Genomic DNA, 22,945 nt, shown 5'->3' with positions numbered 1-22,945 from the left:
GGGGAGTGTAAGGCGACAGTGCTGTGAAGGAAAGAAAGTGGGGCGGTGTGCCGGGGGAAACACCAGGTAGAGGAGGCATGTTTCTGACTGTACAAGCCGGCGTGGAGCATCAAGAAACCTGGGTTCTCTCTCACTAGCCCGCTGCGCGGCTCTCGGCTGGGCTGCACAGCATCATTCCAGGAGACTGATTACATTGTGAGGCCCCGGCTGCAATCCTGACCCGTTAAGTCAGAATGTGTGGGGATGGGACCCAAGCATCAGGATTTTTTTAAGGTTCCCAAGTGACCCCAAGATGTATCCAAGCACAGGAGCCACTGAAATAAACAGTCGTGTGACTCTGGGCAACTCTAACTTTCCTGGTTTTCTCCAGAGTGACATGGGAGTTGACCTTGAGCAGTGTGTCCATCTTCCATGTGCATGCAAGTCACCTGAGGTCTAGGGAAGAGGCGGGCTCTGTTCACAGGCCTGAGTGGAGCCTGCGCTGTGCCTCTAACGCTGCCAGGTGAAGCCCATGCCACGCCCTGAGTGTCAGCTATGATGATCTAAAAAAAATCAGGCATTCAATCTAAAAAGGACCCTTCCACGCCCTAACCAGTTTGGCTCAGTGGATAGAGCATCAGCCTGCGGACTGAAGGGTCCCAGGTTCAATTCTGGTCAAGGGCATGTAACTTGGTTGCAGGCTCCATCCCCAATAGGGGGTGTGCAGGAGGCAGCTGATTGATGTGTCTCTCTCATCAATGTTTCTAACTCTCTATCCCTCTTCTTTCCTCTCTGTAAAAAATCAATAAAATATATATTTTTTAACACACTGTATGCGGGCCGTTTTTGCTAATTTTTTGCGCAAATGGCAACGTTCAGTAAAATTACGATAACTTTAGTTTTACATATTTTTTTTCAATGAAACTTTTTGTGATTTACTATAAAATGTATACTGAATTATTTTTCTTAAATTTTAAACAGACAAATACTGGAAAACTCACTGGAAATTGTGTTTACCAGTCAACGTAAAACGTATAAATATGTTTCCCGTATACAATGTGTTAAATAAATAAATAAGGACCCTTCCAGGCCTTTCTTTTGCCTCTGTAACTTTCTTTTATTTATTTACTTTGAGTTAATCCTCACCAAGGATATTTTTTCCATTGATTTTTAGAGAGAGTAGAAGGGAGGGAGGGAGGGAGGGAGGGAGGGGGAGAGAGAGAGAAAAAAAAAACATTGACGTGAGAGAGACACATCGATTGGTTGCCCCTTGACCAGGCCAAGTTTGGGGTCATGACCAGGAATTGAACCCAACGCTCTGACCACTGAGCACACTGGCCATGGCACCCCTATAACTTTCTAAATAAACTTTTTCTTGTAATAAAAAATAAAATATGTAGTTATAAAAAAAGATCCTTTCAGTCCTAGCATTCCTCAACCGCATAATTCCATGAAATGAGTACTTCTATCTGTTAACACCAACTGTAATACAAAACTTTGCCAGAATATCCAAGCAAGATAATGAAAAGAAACTAAATGGATGGTTGATTATTATGTCCAGTGTCTCTAAGAAGTGGCCAGGAGGGGAAAGATAGCCGCTCTATAAAGCAGATCCCCTGCCTTCAAAAAGTGCCATCAATTGGAATGAAGAGCCCCAGCGGGTGAGGCCCAGGCTGCTATTCCCACTCAGGGCACATACCTAGTTGGTGGGTTCGATTCCCAGTCAGGGTGCGTAAGGGAGGCAACCGACCAATGTTTATTTCTCTCTCTCTCTCTCCCCCCTTCCTCTCTCTCTAAAAAGTCAATTTATAAAAAAACATATCCTTGGGTGAGAATTTTAACAATTGGAATGAAGAAATAATACATGACTTATTAAAGGCTGACGTGGGGGCAAAGGGCAGCAGCACAGAAACCAGTAGCCACCTGTGTACCAAGCACAACGTCCTCAGAGACATAAACTGTCTTCTTCATTTTTGTCTCCTTCCAGGACGTCACTTGTAGCCACATTCCTGATGTATATAGTCTTTGGATGTTGCAATAAATGAACAAAATGCTATGTAATAAGGAGTGATTACAGGCTTTTGAACAGAGAAGTAGCATGATGAAAACTGTATTTACAGTTCTTTGAAATAAGGACTGAGAATGTTTAAGTCTCCACAGAGTCCCTTTAAAGCTAACGGAGGACCCACAGAGCTTATTAAATCAAAGACGGAGAGAGGCTACACCGAATGCAATAAACCACTTGTATCAATTAGAAGTGATGCATTGAAAAAAACTTTTTCATATATTTTACCATGACGTAAACTGATTCTTAAAATTCACTGGTCAGTACATATTACATGACACATAAATAATCAAAATTAAGTAGAGTCTCAAATCCATAGCACCTTCACTAACCTCACCAGTTTTGCCTAGCATTCCAGGCATCATGCCTCCATCAGCTAGGAGGCTAACTCGAAACAAACTGTATCATGGCTCAAATACCATAAGTATTTACTTCTTGCTCATGTAAAGTCCCAACCAGGTGTGCCTGCTCAGCAGCGAGCTCTCCTCCGAGCAGCGGCCCTGGCACCGATGCTGCCTCCATCCTGTGGCAGGAGCCCTCCTGGGGCACCGGGTGCTTCTGCACCAGCCAGCAGGGAGGGGCAGGGCACAGACAACTGTGCCTGGAGGGTTTTATGGGCCAGGCCAGGAAGTGGCCCACTTCTCTGCTCTCTCTGCTCCATTGGCTAGAATTTGGCCACAAAGCCACACCTAATTGCAAGGGCGGCTGGGAAATGCAGTCTGGCTCCATGCCCAGGAAGAGGAGATGGAGTTTGTGATCAGCGGGCAGCCTCTGCCAAGGTGCCATTTGTAAATGGGGGGCAGGGGGGGTTAATTACCGAAGAGTCGTTCTCTCAGAAATGTCTTCTGTTAATCTACAACTCCACCTTTAACCTCTAACGCCGCTCAGCATCTCCTAGTAAAACCAACCTGGCAGTTTTCTTCTCCGATAAATATTTTTTCTAACATATTCAGAATAAGACTATAATAAGGGCATCCTTAAAGGGATGTCTGGCTTTTAATTCTGGTATCTCCAGTACTTAATGGCTGGCTAATAATAGAAGCTCAAATATTTTTTAAATTCCTGGATGAATGACATTCCCAGAAGTGCACTGAAAGGAAAAAGAAGGTCCCATCTCTTGCCCTGCTGATGGGGAGAGTTACCGAAGGCCATCGGTCATCGGAAGAACCTCTCTCCCTCTCCTACGGCCACCCTGAGTTGCCACCCATCCTCTGGTCTCTGAACAATTAAGCAATAAGACAAAATACTCAGAGTGTTCACAGATGCCAACAGAAGGAACACTCCCATTTGTGGCTAGAGCACAGGGCTGCTAGACAAAAGGGCACGAGGTCTGGCACAGGCCATGCCCTGGAGACCCTCCACAGCACAGGACTAACGACCTCGGAGACGGGGAACCCAACATGTCCTCCAAACACGGCAACTTTATCCTTTTCTGAGCCACAAAAGGGTAGTGGGGGGAGGGGGAGGGGAGCATATGCTACAGTACAAAAATATTTTCTCCTCACATAGTACCTCTTTTCAAGAAGTTTAAAATACACCGTAAGTGCTACTATAATAACCTTCCCAACATTCCTATGGGATAGAGACAAAATTAAAGTGTGTACCCGAGTTAAAGGGAAAAGTCTGGTAGGTGGCTGACTTCACACTACAAAGGCCGGCTAATAAGAAAGCGAAGCAGTAACCTCTATGGTATTTGGGACACAGACCATTTTAGGCTCTCAAATTGAGTTCAACACCTAGAATTGAGTTCAAAAGCAAACAAGTAGCTAAAAAAGACCATAAAATTACTGAAGTTCTAAGAAGCTTACACAGAAATTAATACTACAATAGTTCAAGCCTGATTTATGACCTGAGAAATCACATTAATTGATTCACTATTACCAGATTCATGTAAAGCGTATTTAAAGTGATTTCAGAATGAAAAAATTATTCTTTCCAGATATGAATCACAGGATCACAGAACTTTCACAAATTCAATTTGGCTAGGAAGCCAGTATACTCAATATTCTGAAAATAATCAAAGAGCACTTATTAAGTGTCCACATTTGTACAAATACATCCCAGTAGAGCATATTCAGAAAAAAAGCTACACGGAGTTTAAAATGACATTGTTTTAGGCAGCACTGTCATTCCTGGTACCAACAATAACAATTTGTTGAAACCCTCAAAAATAGAGTACTGTAAAATATCAACAAAATCAACCCAACAAAGCAGGCATTCTATTTGATATTATGTACATAGAACAAGCATTTTCACATAGAAAATCCTGCTGTGGTCCCGAGGGAGCAGAGCAGACATCATGCCTACCCTAGAAAAGGAGACGCCAAGACACAGGCAGGCGCCTGCCAAGAGCACCGGCCAGGGAGCAGCAGAGTGAGAGCAGGAGCAGGAGCAGGAGCAGGCGCATGCCCCCGCACTGCCGCTGTGCTGTCTTCGAAGAACGCAGGCCCTCGCCCTAAGAAGGCACTAATGCTTCCCCCAAGGAACCATGCAAACTCTGGGCAAGCGGCTGGGACAGAAAAGCACAGCACTGAGAAGACACAGAGGACCCTGCAGATATCAAAGCTTCCCGTAACCGAAGCGGGGCCCTCCGTCCTAAAGGCAGGCAAGCACAGGCTGCAGGCGCATGGGTGTCACCTGGTGGAAAGGCTTCCCTTGCTTCTCCAACACTTTTTGGCCCAAGAACTGCAGACCACCTATCACTAGCTGCTACAGCCCCCAAAAAAACAAAAGCTCGCCCTAACTGGTTTGGCTCAGTGGATAGAGCATCAGCCTGTGGACTGAAAGGTCCCAGGTTCGATTCCGGTCAAGGGAATGTACCTTGGTTGCGGGCACATCCCCAGTAGGAGGTGTGTAGGAAGCAGCTGATCAATGTTTCTCTCTCATCAATGTTTCTAACTCTCTATCCCTCTCCCTTCCTCTCTGTAAAAATCAATAAAACATATTAAAAAAAAAAAAAAAAAAAAGCTCATCACAGCCAAGGGAGAGAACGGCACCGACTCTCACAGCAGAGCAGGAAAATGGCAGCCACCCTCCCGAATGGAACGTGGCTCCACGGGAACCTCACCTAATCCACGCGCAGCCAGAACCAGTGAGGAAGCCAAGATGCACTCTGAGGCCAAGGAGACCTTTACAAAGTCACCCACAAAAGCTCACATACTTCACCGTGAGAAGGGCTTCCCGATCCGAATTCCCGGCTTGATTACTACTCAACTACTCCCAGTTCTAATAATCAGGTTGCCAAGCCCAGAGAAGATCAGGAGCCACATCTGAGAGGGGAAAGGATAGCTAGAAAGTGACAGAGTGGGAGAAGCAAGAGTGACAAGGAAAGCAAGGACAGATGTAAAAAACAATAAAAACTGCAAGGACTTGAATGGTGTGGCAGTTTGGGGTCATTTATCATAAAAGCAAACACTCTAGTCAAAAGGCCCTAAAAATATCATAGTGTTAAATAAAGGCCAGTTCAATAACTCAGCACAACAGTGAACCCAGGTTAACAAGGGGCCTGGACGCAGAACACGGGAAAGGAGTCCAGAGGACGCCCTAGTCTGCATGCCCCTTTTCTCCTGTAAGAGACTCCATGCGTGTTACCTCACGTGATCCTCAACAACGCCTAAGGCAAGCAGCGCAGACACCGCACTGGCCAGGAATCTGCTGGCAAATAACTCAACCTTAGCAAGACCAAGGGTTTACCCAGCGGTTCTCAACCTGTGGGTCGCGACCCCTTTGGCGGTCGAACGACCCTTTCACATGGGTTGCCTAAGACCCCCCTGCATATCAGATATTTACATTACAATTCATAACAGTAGCAACATTACAGTTATGAAGTAGCAACGAAAATAATTTTATGGTTGGGTCACAACATGAGGAGCTGTATTTAAAGGGCCAGACGGTTGAGAACCACTGGGTTTACCAATGGCAACTATTACACAGTCTGTTAACTCATCTCATAGGAGTGGCACCTACCCCCACCCCCTTGTCAGAATAGAGAGGGCAGGGAAGGCTTGCTGAGAGGGTCACCCACACCCACAGGGCTGTATGTGAACGTGCCCTGCAACTTCCCCTCCCAGACTTCCCTCTCTAAAAGCTCCCATCCTGACCTCTGCATCTTTCGGGAGAACCGTTCTATCTAATGCTGTCTAGCGCCAGATCCCTCCCTACCTGTAGAAAAACTTCATGGTGGGCCGCTCGTGATCCCCAGCTCTCCCGCCTCCCCTAGGTGAGCGCTGGACCTAGTGACTTGCTTCTAACCACAGAAGGTAGCACGAGTGATGGGACGTCACTTCTGTGATGAGGCACGTAGATGGTGCCTTCTGTCTTGCTAGTGGCATCTCTTTTCTGACTTGCTGGCTCTGATGAAGCAAGTTGCCATGTTGGAGAGGCCCACATGGCGAGGAACTAAGGGTGACTTCTGGCCAGCAACCCACAAGACGGAATCCTTCAAACCACCGTGCGAGTTGCGGGGGAGAGGGGCCTCCCCAGTCGAGCCTGTGAATATGAGCCCAGCCCCACCAACACCTTGATGCAGCCTGGGAGGCGCTGAAGCAGCAGACCCAGCCTGAACTCCTGACCCCAGGATCAGGTGATAAATGTGTCTGTTCTAAGTCACTAAGTTTGGCAAGTTGTTACTGCAGCAATAGATAACTAACACACCCACAGTCCCTCAGGTCCCAACTTGGATTTAATCAATCATTTCACTACCATTTTTACCAGCACTCTACATTTACCACAAAATCCTTGAAAGAATTATCTATTCTCTTGCTACCTCTTTCTCATCCTCTCAACTCACCACCTAACTGACAAAACCATTACCTTTTTCTTAGTCTTCATTCTATTCAAACTCTGCAGCATTACAACTGAGAACCTCCTCACAATCTCTGCACTTAGCATCCCTGACTTTATGTCCTTGTTCTGTTACCCCTCTGACCATTCTTTCTCAGTCCCCACTGGAGCTCTCCCCTCCGGTGACACTTAAATGGAAGCATTCACCACATTTCTGCCCTCAAGTCCCTTCCCTTTTCTCCTAACAACTTCACTCCTATTGTGACTTCTCCTAATTTGTTGAACTGATTCATTCATTCTTTTAACCAACAGATACTGTTCTAGGCAGACGTGTAACAATAAGCAAGACAAGCAAAGTCCCTATCTCCATGAACCTTACGCATCTGCCAGAGGCTGTGCTGGCTCTCTCACTCTGCCCCTCCAGGTCCACTCACCACCCTTGCCCGCCCTGCCCTGTGCCAAGGAAGCTGACCTCCATGGACTCCATGGCCAGGGCTCCCTTGCCCTCTGACAGTTCGATGAAGAAGAAAACAACAGGCAATATAAATGACTTTGACCCACATTTCCAATGTCATATTATATACCAGGGACGGGGAAGGTCTGGCCGTGGGTCGTATAAGACCCTCGAAATCATTTGGTCTGGCCCTGCCAAGACATTAGGGTTAATTAAACATTTGACCAAATATATAAGGCTAATTTTTAAGCTGATAATTTTGTATGGCCCACAAATGATGTTATGAATATCCAAATGGCCCCTGGCAGAAAAAAGGTTCCCCACCCCTGCTGTATACCAACATGCTAAGGCTACTTCATGTCATTTAATTACCCAATTAGAAGCAATAATTTGCATCCAGTCTCCCCAAAACATATCCCTCCTGTATTCCCTACCTCAGTTAATGGCCTCACCTAAGTCCAGTTAAGGTTCAAAAGCTAGGAGTCACCTTCAATTCTTCTCATCCCTCAAGGTCCACAGTCTATCAGTCATAAAATAGTAGCTCTCTCTCTCACACACACACACCTCAGTCACACTAACTCCTTTCTCCAGCCCACTGCTACAGACATTCTTGCAAGGAGCTATTTTCCCAACTCCAATTCTTCCTCTTTGCTCATTCATCCACTCAACCAACAAATATTATTAAGTCCAGCCTAGGTGCCAGGTCCTCAAGTCTCTGACCTCAAAAGATGTAATCTAATTGAGGGAGAGAGAGAAGTGAACAGGCAATTCTAATACAAACTAAAGGATGCGATGAGCAGGAGAGCCAGGGAGTACTACGGGGCACACAAGAAGGGCATGCACTCCAAACTGAAGGAGAGGCAAGATCAGGAAGGCTTTTCAAACAAGTCTCACTGCAGCTGAAACCCAGAGGACAGGAGGGCCGGCGAAGCAAAGCGGATGTGAGTATGCGTGCGTGTGTTCTGGAGGAAAGCGCACCTTCTAAGTCATGGCGATGGCAAAGTGCAAGGACCAAAACCAAGGGGGAGCATGGTGCTCGGGCACCACCAGACTCGGAAAGAACTGCACATGCCTGGCCAGCGGAGAGAGAGATGGAGAGGCAAGCACATGGCCGCTGTTAGCACCTTCACAGAGACTAGACTTTTACCCAACCAATCCCACTCCTAAGAAAGACAACACACACCGCTGAGAGCTTCTCCGAGAACAGAGACAATATGATCCAGACTCCCAGTTTGACTTCCAAGCCCCTACAACCTGATCCCTACCTACTGTGCCAGGCTCATCTACACACATGCACCCAAATCCCAGCCACTCCCGTGCCCTCCTGGCTCTGTGCCTTTGCTCCGCTTCCTCTGAGTGAAATTTCTCCTCCAACTACCATGTCTGCCTGTCAGTGATGCCAGTCAAATTCCACCTCCTTCAAGACTTCCCAGTCCCTCCAGGCCTGATCCCAGCATGCACTATGCCCAGCCTTGAATCAGTCACATCCACATCTGCTCCCTGCAGATGGGAGGCTTCTACAGTATGTAGAAACTGAAGTGAATCTTAATCAGAAAAACTAGGAAAATTTTTCAGAAAATATCCAATTTACCAATATTGCATTCCTAAGAAACCAACCACAGAAGGTCATGAAAAATAATTATTTTAAGTTATACTAATACAATCCATCAACAGCCTAGATTTCTGTATGTTTTCATATATATGTTTTATCTCTAAATAAAAACAGCTGCACACTGCCTCATAAGATTAAAAAACAGTAAGCAAATAAGCTCAGGAAAGTTGAGTTACCTGCTCAGAGTCACAAGGCACTTAAGGGGCAGAATAAGTCCAGAGTCAAGTCTTCAGATACTCTTTCTCAAAAACTATAAACAGCCCGAATAGAATCAGAGCATCCCACACATCTCACTAGCCAGCCCACCCAATTACCTACAACTTCTTTCCCTCATTTTTCCCTCAATTAATTCCCGTTTTCCTTCATAGCTTAACTCAAGAATCTTCTCTCAGCCTCTCAGATTAGTCAAATCCTTTTATGACACAGGTACTTCCCTTCATAGCATTCATCTCTTCATAGCCCTGTATGAGTTGTAATTTCACAGGGCACCTTGATTAATGTCAGTTTTCCCACTAGGGCAGGGACTATGTCTGTCCTTCCCTGCGTCTGGCACTTCAGTATTGTTTGCTCAGTAAATGAGCTGACTTAAGAGTATAACAGTAACTGATATTCACATGGCCCCCACAGGAGTACAAGATCCTAAAATATCTCTGACACCTCCAATAATAATAATATAAATTTTAATGTCACAGTTTTATTGTAACATATTCTAAGTCTCTGATAATTATATATTCATATGTGGAATCTGTTAATTCTCTATTAATCAGAACAAGGGTTAACAAGAATACCACATTTTTTTCTAAACATTCAAGACATCAGCAAACTTTCACATCAAAAGAACACAAACCTGCAGACTGTGAATTAGCTATTTGCTCTCTTGGGACTGAAAAGTCCAAGTCCAGCCTACCAGAGAATTCCCATGTCTCACCAAGGCAGCCTACTGTAGTAATAAATTAGAACAAAAAAATTTAAGGCAAGCCACTTGGGTGCTTGAGTTAAGCAAAGAGTAGATCCATAAAAAGGCTTTAGGTTCCCCAAACTGTTCCACAGACCTAACAAAATCCCTATCAATATCAAAACTGCCTCTTTTTTAGAAATTGACAAGTTGATCCCAATATTCATGTGGAAATTCAAGGGACCTAGAATAGCCAAAACAATCTTAGAAAAGAATAGAGTTGGAGGAGAGACACCTCCTGATTTCAAAACTTACTACAAAACTACAATAATCATGACAGCGTGGTACTAGCATAAGGACAGATGTATAGATCAATAGATTAAAATCGAGACTCCACACATTTATGGTCAAGTGATTTTTGACAAGGGTGCCAAGATACTTCAATGGTCTTTTCAACAAATGGTGCTGGGACACTGGATATCCACATGCTAGAGAATGATGTTGGAAGTCTACCCACCTCACAACATACACAAAAATTATACACAAAAATTAACTCAAAATGAATCAGAGACTTACATGTAAGAGCTAAAACTATAAAACTTACGAAAAAACATAAGTGTCAATCTTTATGATCTTAGATTAGGCAATGATTTCTTAATGATGACAGCATAAGCAACAGAAAAAAAAGATAAATTGAACTCGACTGTGCTTCAAAAGACACTATCAAGAAAGTAAAAAGACAGCCCACAGAATGGGAGAAAATATTTGCAAATCATATATCTGATAAGGGATTGATACCCAGCATGAATAAAGAACACCTACAACTAACAACCAAAAACCAAACAACTCAATTCAAAATGGGCAAAAGACATTTCTCCAGAGCAGACAAGACATACAAATGGCCAATAATCACATGAAAGACATTCAACATTAGGCATTAGGGAAACGCAAATTAAAACCACAATAACATAATACTTCACATCCACAAGAATAGCTTTAATCAAAAAGACAGATAATAACAAGTGTTAGCAAGAATGTGAAGAAATCAGAATCTTCAGGCATTGCTGGCAGGAATGTAATATGATGCAGCCACTTTGCAAAAACAGTTTGGCAGTTCCTCAACGAAAGAGAGTTACCACATGACCCAACAATTCCAATGCTAGGTATACACCCAAGAAAACTGAAAACATATGTTCACACAAAAACATGTACACAATGTTCATAGCAGCATTATTCATAATGGCCAGAAAGTGAAAATAACTCAAATGTTCATCAACTGAAGAACAGATAAATAAAATGCGGCATATTTAGGGTATTGTTCCACTATAAAAGGAACGAAGTTCTTATATATGCTACAACGTGAATGAACCTTGAAAACATTATGCCAAAGGAAAGAAGCCAGTCACAAAAGACCACATATTGTAAGATATCATTTATATAAAACGTCCAGAATAGGCAAATGCATAAAGAAGAGGAGATTACTGATTGCCTAGAGAAAGGGGAGGGGTGGAGGGGGAGTGCCTATTAATAGATACAGGTTTCTTTTTGGAGTGAAGATGCTCTGGAAAGGGATAGTGCGGATAGCTGTAAAACTGTATGAGCATATTAAATACCACTGACATATATTTTAAGAGAATGAATTTTATGGTATATGAATTATATCTCAATAAAGTTATTTAAAAAGCAATCAAATTCCTTTAAGTACTAAAAGCTACTCTGATGGCTGTTTTTTAAAAACATTACATACTTTCCTCTTTTGGAAAGTAGAACACACTAAGTGTTGCTTTTCTGAATAGACTCAAGGTCACCACTAGGAGACACCAATTACTAAACAGCTGTGTATTCAGACGATTCACGGCATACAGGCTATTGGCCCTTACACAGAGCCTCCAAACTACTGTTCCCTCACAGTCTCCCACCTGTCTACTGCCATCGGACTCCTCCCTCTGCCATGAGAAATCAAGAAAAACCAGAGATGAGAGGCAGGAAGGAGATGCCGGGGGAAAAGCCAAACCAACGTGCACCCAGGCGGCCACCTACGCTTACGCAGAGGCAGTTTGCTGTTTTCTTCCCCACGGTCCCTCTTCCAAGGCGTCCCTGTCTTTGGACGGCTGTCCCCAACCTTTCAGGTTCAGTGGTCCACAACAAGGGAAAGGCAAGGACCCACCCAAGTATCCAAACTGGACTGACATCCCCCAAATGGACAACCTGAGAACCCACACAGGGCAAAGCCTACAAAGACCACCTCCTGCCAGTGTGCCCCGCCTGCTTCGCCACCACTCAGAGCACATGCCCGGGGACACTGGCCATGCCCACTGCTGATTCACTCCACACACCCAGGCCTCTGGCTGACGACGCTTGGCCTCATGGGTGCAGCTACGGTGGACATATTCTCTGCAGAAAGTTTACCCACTACAACAACTGAACACAAATCCATCTGGGAGTTAATATTCTTTCTTTTACGCTGGTTGATGGAAACAGGTTGAGGTGCCAGGACCCCTTGCTGCAGTCCCTCTCTCTCAGTCTCCTTTCACCCTACCCCCTCGAAAGATCAGTAGTCCAACGGACCCTCACCAATCCTCCTGAGAGTTGACTGTATAGAGGAACCGCAGAGCCTGCTCACCACTGTGTGTGCGCGTGCGTGTGCGTATGCGTGTGCGTGTGCGCGACAGAGAGGCAGAGGCAGAGGGGAAGGGGAAGACAAGAAGAGATGGGCAGTGGGGGAGGGCGATTTTGACCCTATTTAAGGCACAAGCCCCCATTGGGGTAACGAAAATATTGTCCTATATTTACTGTTAGGACCTCATTGCTACCTTGCTCCTTAGATTTTGAATCCACCTGGAGTCTTTTTTTAAAATTGTGGTAAAATAGTCATAATGTAAAATTTACCATTTTCACCCTTTTGTAGTATACAATTTAGTGGCCTTAAGTACATTCACCTTGTTGTGCTCCATGACCACTAACCACTGTTTGTTTTTGAAAGCATTCTGAAAATCATGACTTTCATTCTTATTAACAAATGACTTCTGTGTTTGCTTTTTCACCCCATGACAAGGGCAAAGAGCCTCGTCAGAGCCGGGCCGAGACGAAGGCAGGCTGCTGAAGGCGGCGGACAGCACCCGCAACAACTTGGAGTGGCACCAGAGCAGCTAAATCCATCCTCCCTTCCTCCAGACGTGGCCACAGAGGCTGGAGGCTAAAAATACCTGGAGAGGACAGATAACAGCTGTCAAGGATACTCAGCCCAGTTAGAAAGGTTGCCACTATCACCAGATTTGCATCAGAAGACACCCATACAGGCAGCCTGGGTCAGATGCAGAATAATCAGATTCAGTGGAGAAAGACTGATGTTCCTCGCCTCCCAGGACGTCTGGAATAAATCTCTGGGCCTTGAATTTGGTCAAGTAATCTAGGATCAATTTCTGGAGGACCCCTAGGAAGAAAGACAAGTACTTCAAAATACGGAGTACCCACTCACAGCCTCCTGCTTGTCATCCTTTCCTTTTAAGCACAACAGCCTCTATCAATAAAATTAAACGAGGAAGAGACCTCCATCAGAAGCTTTGTCAAAGCAAATAATTCAGCCAGCACCTTTCATAATGGCAGAGACGGAAAGCATCAAGCAGGGAATCTTGGCAAGAACACCAGGAACATTAACTTGCCCCTCAGTAGCTTTAAATATGAACGAAACTTCCAAAATATAAATTATATTCAAGCCATCTCCAAATGCCAGGCCTGTAGCAGCCCAGGAAGCACGCCCAAGTGAAGACACTATGTGATCAATTACTGTGGGTCCACCGAAACTCCCCCATGAAACACCCCCATCCCCACACATTTCTTAATAGGAAGTCATTTACTGAATTACTGGCAATCAATACATTTTAATAACAGTTGTATTAATCAACTCCAGAAAGAAACAACCAAACAAATATAAATAATCCAACTTCAAACATAAAAAGTCTGGGGTTAACAGACACTTTTCCATCTGTAATCATATTATTTAAGTCTATTTTTCCAAAACTGTGAACACTCATCCTATCAGAATAAAGAGCTTAAATGTGTCATAGGAAATAACTGAGCAGAATGAACATTTTTGTGCTGTACAGCTTTTCAACAGCTTTAACAATTTTTCACATTTTTAGAGTAAATAGTCACAAAGTGTTAGACCTAAAAAGTCAGGCCCTCCGCGTACACCCGAAAGGAGGCACTTCCGTGCCAGTGGTCCACATTCCTCCTACACAGCTTCAGCCAACATACCCCCCACCCCCCGCGCTTTCCACTGTCTCTACAAGTCAATGGAAAAATATCCTCAGTGAGGGTTAAAAAATAACAATAATAATAAATAATATTTAAGATTAGAACCTTTCTTAAAAATTGTATTTAAATCATTTTAAAACAATTCAGTTCTTGGAGAAAATGAGTATCATTTACATCATCTTCAAATGCTTATTCATGTCTCCTTGCTGATTTTTTTCCTCAGAGCACCTACTCCAAGGAGAATGCTAAATAGCAGACCACACATGTCTGTTCCCCATCCAACAACACGGTTCAACCCGAAGGAACACACAGCTCTGGATTCATTGAAGGGTGGGAGGAGCTGGTATCTCTGCTGTTGTCATGAGCTTTAAAGTCATCTCAGGAGTAACACTGAGAATCAATCAAAATGGTTGCAGTTTGAATCACCTGCTCTCACCATAAATTGTAACTGAGCTACAGTGATTTCTAAATAGAACACATTCTAAATTGAAACATCTAAATGTTTCTTGGCAATTAAATGTCTAGAAAGTCAACAAACCCCCAAGAAAGCGGAGAAAATGAACTTTTGTAAAGCTCACCATTCATCAACTACAGGAGGCTCGAAAGATGCCGCACGCCAGAGGCTCAGCCTCAAACTCCCTCGGCCTGCAGAGGAAAACTCCAAGTAAGATTGCTTCCAGAACTGCTGGCACGCAGCACTAAATCACAAGCAGTGACCTCCCGGAGGAGAAAATGGAGTCAACAGCTACGCGAATGCACAACCTGGGGGAGATGAAACCTAACTCCCACCTAGGGCTACTCTGCTACTCACAGAATAACAACTGCAGCACATGCAAAATGTATGCACCAGACAGAGTCGTCTAACATATTTCAAGAGCCTGGCCAGGTAGCTCAGTTGGTTGCAGCATCCTGATACACCAAGATTTCGGGTTCAATGGCTGGTCAGGGCACACACAAGAATCAACCAAAGAATGCAGAAATAGGTGGAACAACAAATTGATGTCTCTCTCCTCTCCTCTCCTTTTCTCTCCTTTTCTCTTCTCTTCTCTTCTCTTCTCTTCTCTTCTCTTCTCTCTCTCTCCCTTTCTTTCTCTCTCTCTCCCCTCCCCTAACCCTCCCTACCTTTCACACTCTCTAAAAATCAATGGAAAAAATGTCCTCAGGTGAGGATTACAAAAAAAAAAAAAATTGAAATGAAATAAATATTTCAAGAGTGACAAAATATCCCCCAAAAATCCAAATGCATCCCAAAAGTATTTTGAGTAGGACCTAATTTAATCTCCAGGCCCAAGCTCTCTGAAATAAAGCAGAATGCTCCAATTTAATCAAATTACAACAGAAACATTCCTTTATAACAAAGGAGCGACAGCCTAGCACTCTGAACTTCATGGAAGTACAAAAACGTAGTGTCAGTAGGGCCACAATGCAGCGCAATCCACAAAATCATGGGATAATTAAGCTGACTGTTTTAGGTTTCAATCTGTTTCGCCAGAAACCTTGTCCAAAGTACACTGATGCGAATCAGCATGAGCAACTAGAGTTCTATCGAAACAGCCCCAGCATCTTATCTTTTGTTTTACCTTTTATCGCTGATTTATGGGCTGACTGATGGTAAACTGATTTGTGCATGTGCCAGAAGGCAGCTCAGGAATACAAAAGAAGAAAAGAGATTTAGAAAAATCAAATTCATGAATGGAAATGCTGACGTCATAGTCCAGCTCCCAGCAGAGCTTAGGATAGTCCGTGAAGAAACTGTATCGTTGGGGATGTGAAATCACCAGTCATTTAATAAAGGAGATAAAACAGAAAAAGCCCTTGCTCAGACCAAGGGAAGGGGGGGGAGGGAGGAAGGGAGGGTGGGAGAGGGAGAGAGAGAGAGAGAAAAGCTGTATTAACAACCTTTTCCCTAAACCAAAAATGAAAAATATACTAAATATGCTACAAACAAGCTTAACTTCTAAACCATGGACCTATTTCATATGTTTGTTAAAAATACTTTTTTAAAGATATTAGTTGCTGCTAAATCAGCAGAATGTAGTCCCATCCTCACCTTAAATCCTTCGCCCACTATGTGCTCTCTCGTTCAGAAAAGAGCACACAATATACCCACTTTGATTTCTTCATTGAAAACTACCTGGCATTGCCAAGCCACCCCTAATTTTAAGGAATTCTGAATAAAATGGGATGAAGCTCATGACTTCAGGCAAGCTACTGGAATCTTTATGTAAGAGGGGAAATGCTTTCATCTAATGATGTAGTATAAACTAATAAAAAAGATTATAAAAATTTGATTTACTTACAACTATTAAAAGCAGCTAGTGGTATGGGTTATTCACATTTTTCATCTCTCAGCAGAACTGAAAATACAACCAGTAATAAAAACTTCTGTAAAGTTTAGACACAAGTTACTAAAACCCTTTTATTTGGGGCACTTAAATTACTGATTCCTAGATTCCTAATGTTTCCCAGGAAATTGAAGATTACAAGTGACCTCAGATCCTTGGTAACATCTCCACAGCACAAAACTACAAGGACATTCTCCCTCCTTTACCATTCCGATGGCTTAATGTAACCATTCCCCCCAAAATGAATTTTTTAAAAATTTAAGCAATAATTTTGCCAAGGAAGATTTAAAAAAAGGAGATCTTATTAAGTGAAAATGCAAACAGACCAGTTTTATCTGTAAATCTAAAATGTTAAAAGAGATCATCTCACATTTCCACCACAAGCCTTTGATAGAACATCACTACCCCCTTGTGGATTAGCAATAAAAAATCCTTATCTTCTATCTTCACTTTTTAAATGTTTCATTCTGCTGAACTTCCATTAAGAGTTTACATTTTCTTCACTAAGAAGGGTTATTTTATTTCAATTACTTTTTAAAAAGAGAAAAAACACTTAACATTTGAAAATAAGCAATCCCATCAACTTCTTTATCTTCCGAGCAGCCCCATTTGGAGAGTTCTTCGTATAACAGGGATAGTTGCCGATTTCAACAGGGCAAGCACATCCACGTTCCATTCTTCCCGAGAATACCTGAATTGACACTCCCAATCATCACTTGGAGATTATTTTTAACGATAAATGGGTACTTTCTTCACTAGTGCATCTTTTTTCTTTCTATTTGATAATTTCACACACTGTAACAATTTATTTTTATCGCTTCCAAATGGTTTCATATCCAAGTGCCCCAGAAAACCAATGGGGCACACACATCCTCAGAAATAACTTTTCAGACAAGGACTGAAAACCAAATCTAAGTTTTAAAAGATTAATTCTCGATTGTATTGCTGTGCCTTCAGAAACACTTCCTGGCACTCTCAAGCAACCCTGCTGAAGAAGAAAAACAGGTAAAACCTTCTTCAAAACTGAAAAAAACCCTTTGTTTTTCTTTCTTTCTTTTCTTTAATTTTAGTTGCAGGAGTACCATTCTAATACAACACAGAGATACATCTTGCTAAACAAATAGTGTAAAAAAGATGAAATAAACTTAAACATCTGGGTTTCTTATCATGTATGTGTTACCGACACGAGGTTTAGCTGAAAGTATAAATCATCTCCACAGTCACATATAGGCCAGAGAGACCGTCTGAGTCCCAACCTGTCAGCCTGCGCTGTTGGGAGTGAGTTCCCCGTTTCCTCACAGGCGCTGGACACAAAAGCAGGGACACAGTCATTTACTATTATTATGAGAAGCCACAGCCCATATTCTTTCCAACGGGGAGGTGGGAACAAAGGAGGAAAAATGATTCACTCTGCAAGTGTTTTTAAGTGACTAAATACATAATCTTACCTTCTGGTAACTGATAAGGAAAAATGGAGACAATGCCTAGTCTATTCAATGCCTGACGCTGTGTTCCAAAAGGCTTTTCACATGTCAACCTGTGAAGACCGCAGGTACAAAAGTATCAATTCAGCAGCATGTCCAAAGCTGGCGGGGCAGGGGCGGTACGGGGAGCAGAGCAGTTGGGCGGGCCTGCCCGGCTTGCCTTGCTGGGGTTTTGTTAGGATTGTTGTTTCTGGATTTTTTTCTTTTTTGAGAAGGCAGGGAGAGATTTTAGATGACATGAGGAAGTGAGATCAGTGTGAGAGGAATGGTCTCCAGGTGGTGACATGTTTGAAACGGTTAAGAACTCAGTCCCAAATGTTTCCTTCCGGCATGTCACTGCGCACTTGTAACTACAAGCCACACGGCAGAGCGCAGAGGAGGAGCACAGCCCCACACCAGCCGTCGCCCTCGCAGTCACCCTCCGCTAACACTCCTGGGAAGGAACACAGTACAGTACATGACTCGGAAGGCCTGGCTCAGTCTGAAAAAATAAAATAAAAAGTGACTGCACTTCTGCAAATGAGCAAAGGACTCTATAAGAGAACATTCAACCCTACCAGAAAGAAACAAAACACAGGGTGAACCCAGAAGAAACATTTCAAAAATATCTCTGGTCATCCCACCTATGATGTCAATCAGTTGAAAGCAAATGAACAATCCTCTGAAAAAAGTGAGAAGAGAAGTAATGTGGCTGACACTCGGCCTCTGCTTGCAGTGGGTACATAATATTTCTCTTTTGGTCCAGGGTAATGAGCTAAAAAATGCTCAGGAAGCATTACCAACCTTTACACACGGAGGCCCATGACCTTCTACAAGCAATGGCGTTCAAAGCAGAGAGACGCAATACAACCTGAGAAGCACACAGCCAGCATACTGATGGGAAAGAAGGAGAAAAGAAAAGAAAACCTTGCTTTGTCTCACCACGGAAAAAATCGGGGACTGCTGTCCACTGTCAATATATACAGAAAAACATTCTGCCTACAGATACATGACAAGTATCATGGGATGGAAGACCATCTATATGTTTACCAGCCCCGCTTTCTAACGACAGATAGTCACACGTCTTAACACAGGACTGATGGATCCACATCCACTGATGGCACACAACACAAGTGTCTCCTTAGCCCAGGGGTGGGCAAACTTTTTGACTCGAGGGCCACAATGGGTCCTTAAACTGGACCGGAGGCCGGAACAAAAGCATGGATGGAGTGTTTGTGTGAACTAATATAAATTCAAAGTAAACATCATTACATAAAAGGGTACGGTCTTTTTTTTTTTTAGTTTTTTTCATTTCAAACGGGCCGGATCCGGCCCGCGGGCCGTAGTTTGCCCACGGCTGCCTTAGCCTATATCCAAACCTGATTAGGTACCAAAAAAAACTACATTACACACTACAATCTGGAAATAGAGTGAATGACCATGCACTCTTACTCATGTTACCTGGACAAGGAAGTAGAGGGTGAGAACACTTCTTATTCAAGCACACAAAAACTATACAGATAGTACCTTAACAGGCCAAGGAGCATCAGAAGACCCCACACGTCCTGGTGAATGAAGACCCCAAATGAGTACTACACTTGTTGGCTATGCCCAAAGAAATTTACCATTGTCAAGCCAAAGAGACAGAAGGATGGCTACATGAGGCAAAAACAAACTTCCAAAACCTACACGAGGCCCTGAGAGATGCCTGAAGGACACAGTGTTCCACCCCGGAAGAATGCCGTTACAGATATTACCATCACCCCTCCACCTAGTGGCTTAAACCCACCCCATCACCCTAAATTCAGGGAAACAAGAAGTAACACTGCCTCTTACTACAGGACAAAAGAAACAGGGGGCATCCCTCTTTACTGAATGATAGGCTATGAATACAGTAGAGCTACAATTACTCTCTTATAATAATGATGATGGCAAGGGCAATAAAGAAACCTCTTTATGTGAGAAAGGGAAATAGGATTGAAATCATCTAGAAAAAAAAATGAGCATGGTAAGTGATTCTAGAAGATACCGAACATTTTAAGAAATGATCTGTTTTAATGGAAATACAAAAGAAACACATATTGCATGTCACCACAAAAAATATTCAGCCACATGTTCACATGAATAAAGGACTGCCAAACCACAGACTACAACGATCCTCAACAAGAGTTCTTCTTAAGAGTGGAATACTAGCAGAATTGGTTTCTGCAGACATAGTGGAAGTTAAATCTGATTTAACATAGAAGAAAAAGAAAAAGCGCATTCCAGGTCAATTCTTTACTATTGTTGTCATCATTATGTATACCATACCTGCATCCAAAAATAATCTGAGGCTATTTACCGAAAGAGGAGGAGGAAGTACAAATAACAGTGCCATTTTAAAGTGTAAAGTATTAAAAGTCACATAATAAACAAAAGCAGTGATGATTATACCAGAAACCTAGCCTAAGAATGGTCACCACAATTAGGCATTAAGTTTGGATACAATATTCCAGGCGGTGAAAATGTAACAGCAGCTCAAGTCGTTCTTACTATCTGATAGTATGAAACATCTCAGGTAATCATAAGAGAAAATCATTTTTCTCTATCACTTCCTTCTGTAAAGGGTGCATTTGATTTCATGTCCTATACAATACCCCGAATTGGTGCTGTTCAAATGTTAAACAGGCACTCCAACCAACCATATATCCAAATGACCTAAAAGTTATGCCTACACATTTAAAAAGAAGGCTGACTTTACTTTTTTCTATACACACAGATACACACACACATGCACAGGCACAGTCTGAGAGAAAACTGTCAAAAGTCTCTCCAGAGGTGCCCTCCACCCTCCCCACTCCCGCAGGGCTGGAAGAGCTCAATGGAATAGTACACTATTAGAGTCTATTTTTGTATGATGATAATCCAAATAATTAAAATACAGAAAAGAATTCCTTACAAGATTATATAAAAAGACAAGGACAAGATACACTGAAATGTCATTTGTATTAAAAGGCTAAAAAGACCCCTATGGCCTCAGGTAGTCAGATACCCCCTCCCCAGATCCTCGCACACAACAGCTCAGTACACGTCTCTGGAATGAATGCGCTCAGTGATGGAAATATGGAGTAAAAACAACTTCCTCCAAAATAACAAATTCAAGGGTCCCCCAAAGGAGGCAACAGGCACAATGAGGGGAAAGGAAGGGAACACGAGAATCACCTTCTGTTGCTTTTCCCATAAGGAAATTAGAAAGAAGTACAACTGTACACAAAGACATCCTTCCTCCAGACCTTAGGAAACAGGAAACAAAGACTGGCCCAAAGGAATGAAGAAGTGGGGAAAGCCACCATATGGGCTACCTCACAACCAGTCAGAAAGAATTATAATCCCACCAGCACATGGGCACACCGAGGATAGACAGAGGACTAAAACAATGCCACTTGACCCCAAAGAATAGGCTATTTTAGGGGGAAAGCCTAAAAACTAAAGAAATGGAAAAACACACATAAGCAGGATATATAAATATGTCTCAGAGCAAGCAAGAGCAACCCTCCCCTTCTGAAAGGAAAATCGGACCCAATCTGACCTTGAGCAGAGGTTGCTGTGACCACATCAACATTCTGAATCCACTGAACGGTGAGACGGAGGAACCCGCATTTCCCAGATGCAGGATAAGCCAGGTCTTCGAGAAGACAAGGGAAGAGATCTTCCAGGGGCCACCCAACCTTGCCTGAAGAGCTGGGGGTAGATGGTTGGAGGGGAGGAGACAGGGATGGAGGTCAGGAGGACCCATCCAGCCTGACTAGCTACAAGAGCACAATCCCACTGGAAGAGCAGCAGAGCTGAGCTCCGATACTCTGTGGGGACGGGGGACACCGAAGCACAACCGCATTGAACTCAAAGGAAAGAGCCTAACTTTCCACACTAACCTCCAGTGTGCTCTTCTGACCTTTACCATGTCCTGCCACTGCCCGTTGCATGGAGCACCCAATTAGCACGGGAAACTCTCAAAGGCATCGGTGGGATGGAGTCGGCAGGCCAGGATCCACCACCGGAAGTGATGCCTCTACTGGGAAAACGCCAACACATACAGCAGGTTGTCACCTTGTTTTCCAAGGGTCAGTGATACTACACCCTAAAAGTATACAATTCCATCCAGCTGAGTACAGATACAGAGAGGATAAAAAACATAAGAACTCTAAAAGCCAAAAGAAAAGCAAATTGAGGTCAAAGCAGTACTGTGAGGCGATTGGTATCATGGCCGCCGGATAACTCAATATTAACTGAAGGGCCAAGCCCACAGTCAGTCGAAGCTGGCCAGCCCTCGGGCGGCCCTGTCTCCTCCTCCATAGCCCAGGTGGAGTGTCCTTGCTAGAAAAGCGCTTGAAGGTCCAAATGCTTCGAGTCCGACAGAGCTTGCTGGGGAGGATGAGGCTCCAAACTCAGCCTGTCAAGAAGTGACAGCAGCTAGCAACCGTTCCAAGTTTTGTGAGAGAAGGAAGTGGGGGGACCGGGGGAGACTCACATCACTGCCCCTGCCCCAGAGCCAAGGGCAATCAGACAAATACACAAACTGTGACACTCAGGGAACACCTGGAGAACGTCCCTCCTGCCCTGTCACGAAGTGTCACAGGCCCTCCCAAAAGTACCTTGTCCTAATGTACACAACCTCTCTCAATTATTTAAATGGCCAAAATAAAACAGCGACATATTTATGGCCGTTCACTTCCAGTTCCGTCACAGAAACACATATTCTTCTCACCCACTCCTCTCGTTTGCCCCAAATACATGAAAATCTCTTTCCCCTACACGGCAGGGAAGACATGAAGATGAGAACTTTTAACCCTATGCAGGACCAATCCGAGAACACTGCTCCTGAATTCCGAATGCCTAAGTTTGGGTGAGCATCGGCAAGCCCTCTGCACTTTACATGAACATTCAGGATGTCATTCTGCTTATTCAGTTCAGTACAAATGAGAAATGAAAGAGTGGTAAGAACTGGCCATTTATCAATGAGCCTTCCGATTCTCTAGGCTAGAAGAGTTACCAATATATGTGTGTGTGTGTGTGTGTGTGTATACACACATATGTGTGTGTGTGCGTGTGTATAT

At 43.6% G+C, this 22,945-nt stretch overlaps 1 protein-coding gene across 1 annotated transcript in view; it reads right to left on the bottom strand.

Annotated features, from left to right (window-relative positions):
- CAMTA1 (calmodulin binding transcription activator 1) overlaps positions 1–21,634 on the bottom strand; it is a 694,930-nt gene extending 673,296 nt beyond the window's left edge. The window contains exon 1 of the mRNA XM_014546182.1: positions 21,421–21,634. Coding sequence (XP_014401668.1) covers positions 21,421–21,453 — 33 coding nt within the window. The 5' untranslated portion in view covers positions 21,454–21,634. The remainder of the gene's footprint in view (positions 1–21,420) is intronic.
- Between the last annotated feature and the right edge of the window lie 1,311 nt (positions 21,635–22,945).

The sequence above is a fragment of the Myotis brandtii genome, unplaced genomic scaffold (genome assembly GCF_000412655.1).
Source record: "Myotis brandtii unplaced genomic scaffold, ASM41265v1 scaffold434, whole genome shotgun sequence".
NCBI lineage: Eukaryota > Metazoa > Chordata > Mammalia > Chiroptera > Vespertilionidae > Myotis > Myotis brandtii.
The sequence above is the reverse complement of the archived record's forward strand: the minus strand, read 5'-3'. Positions and strand labels throughout refer to the sequence as shown.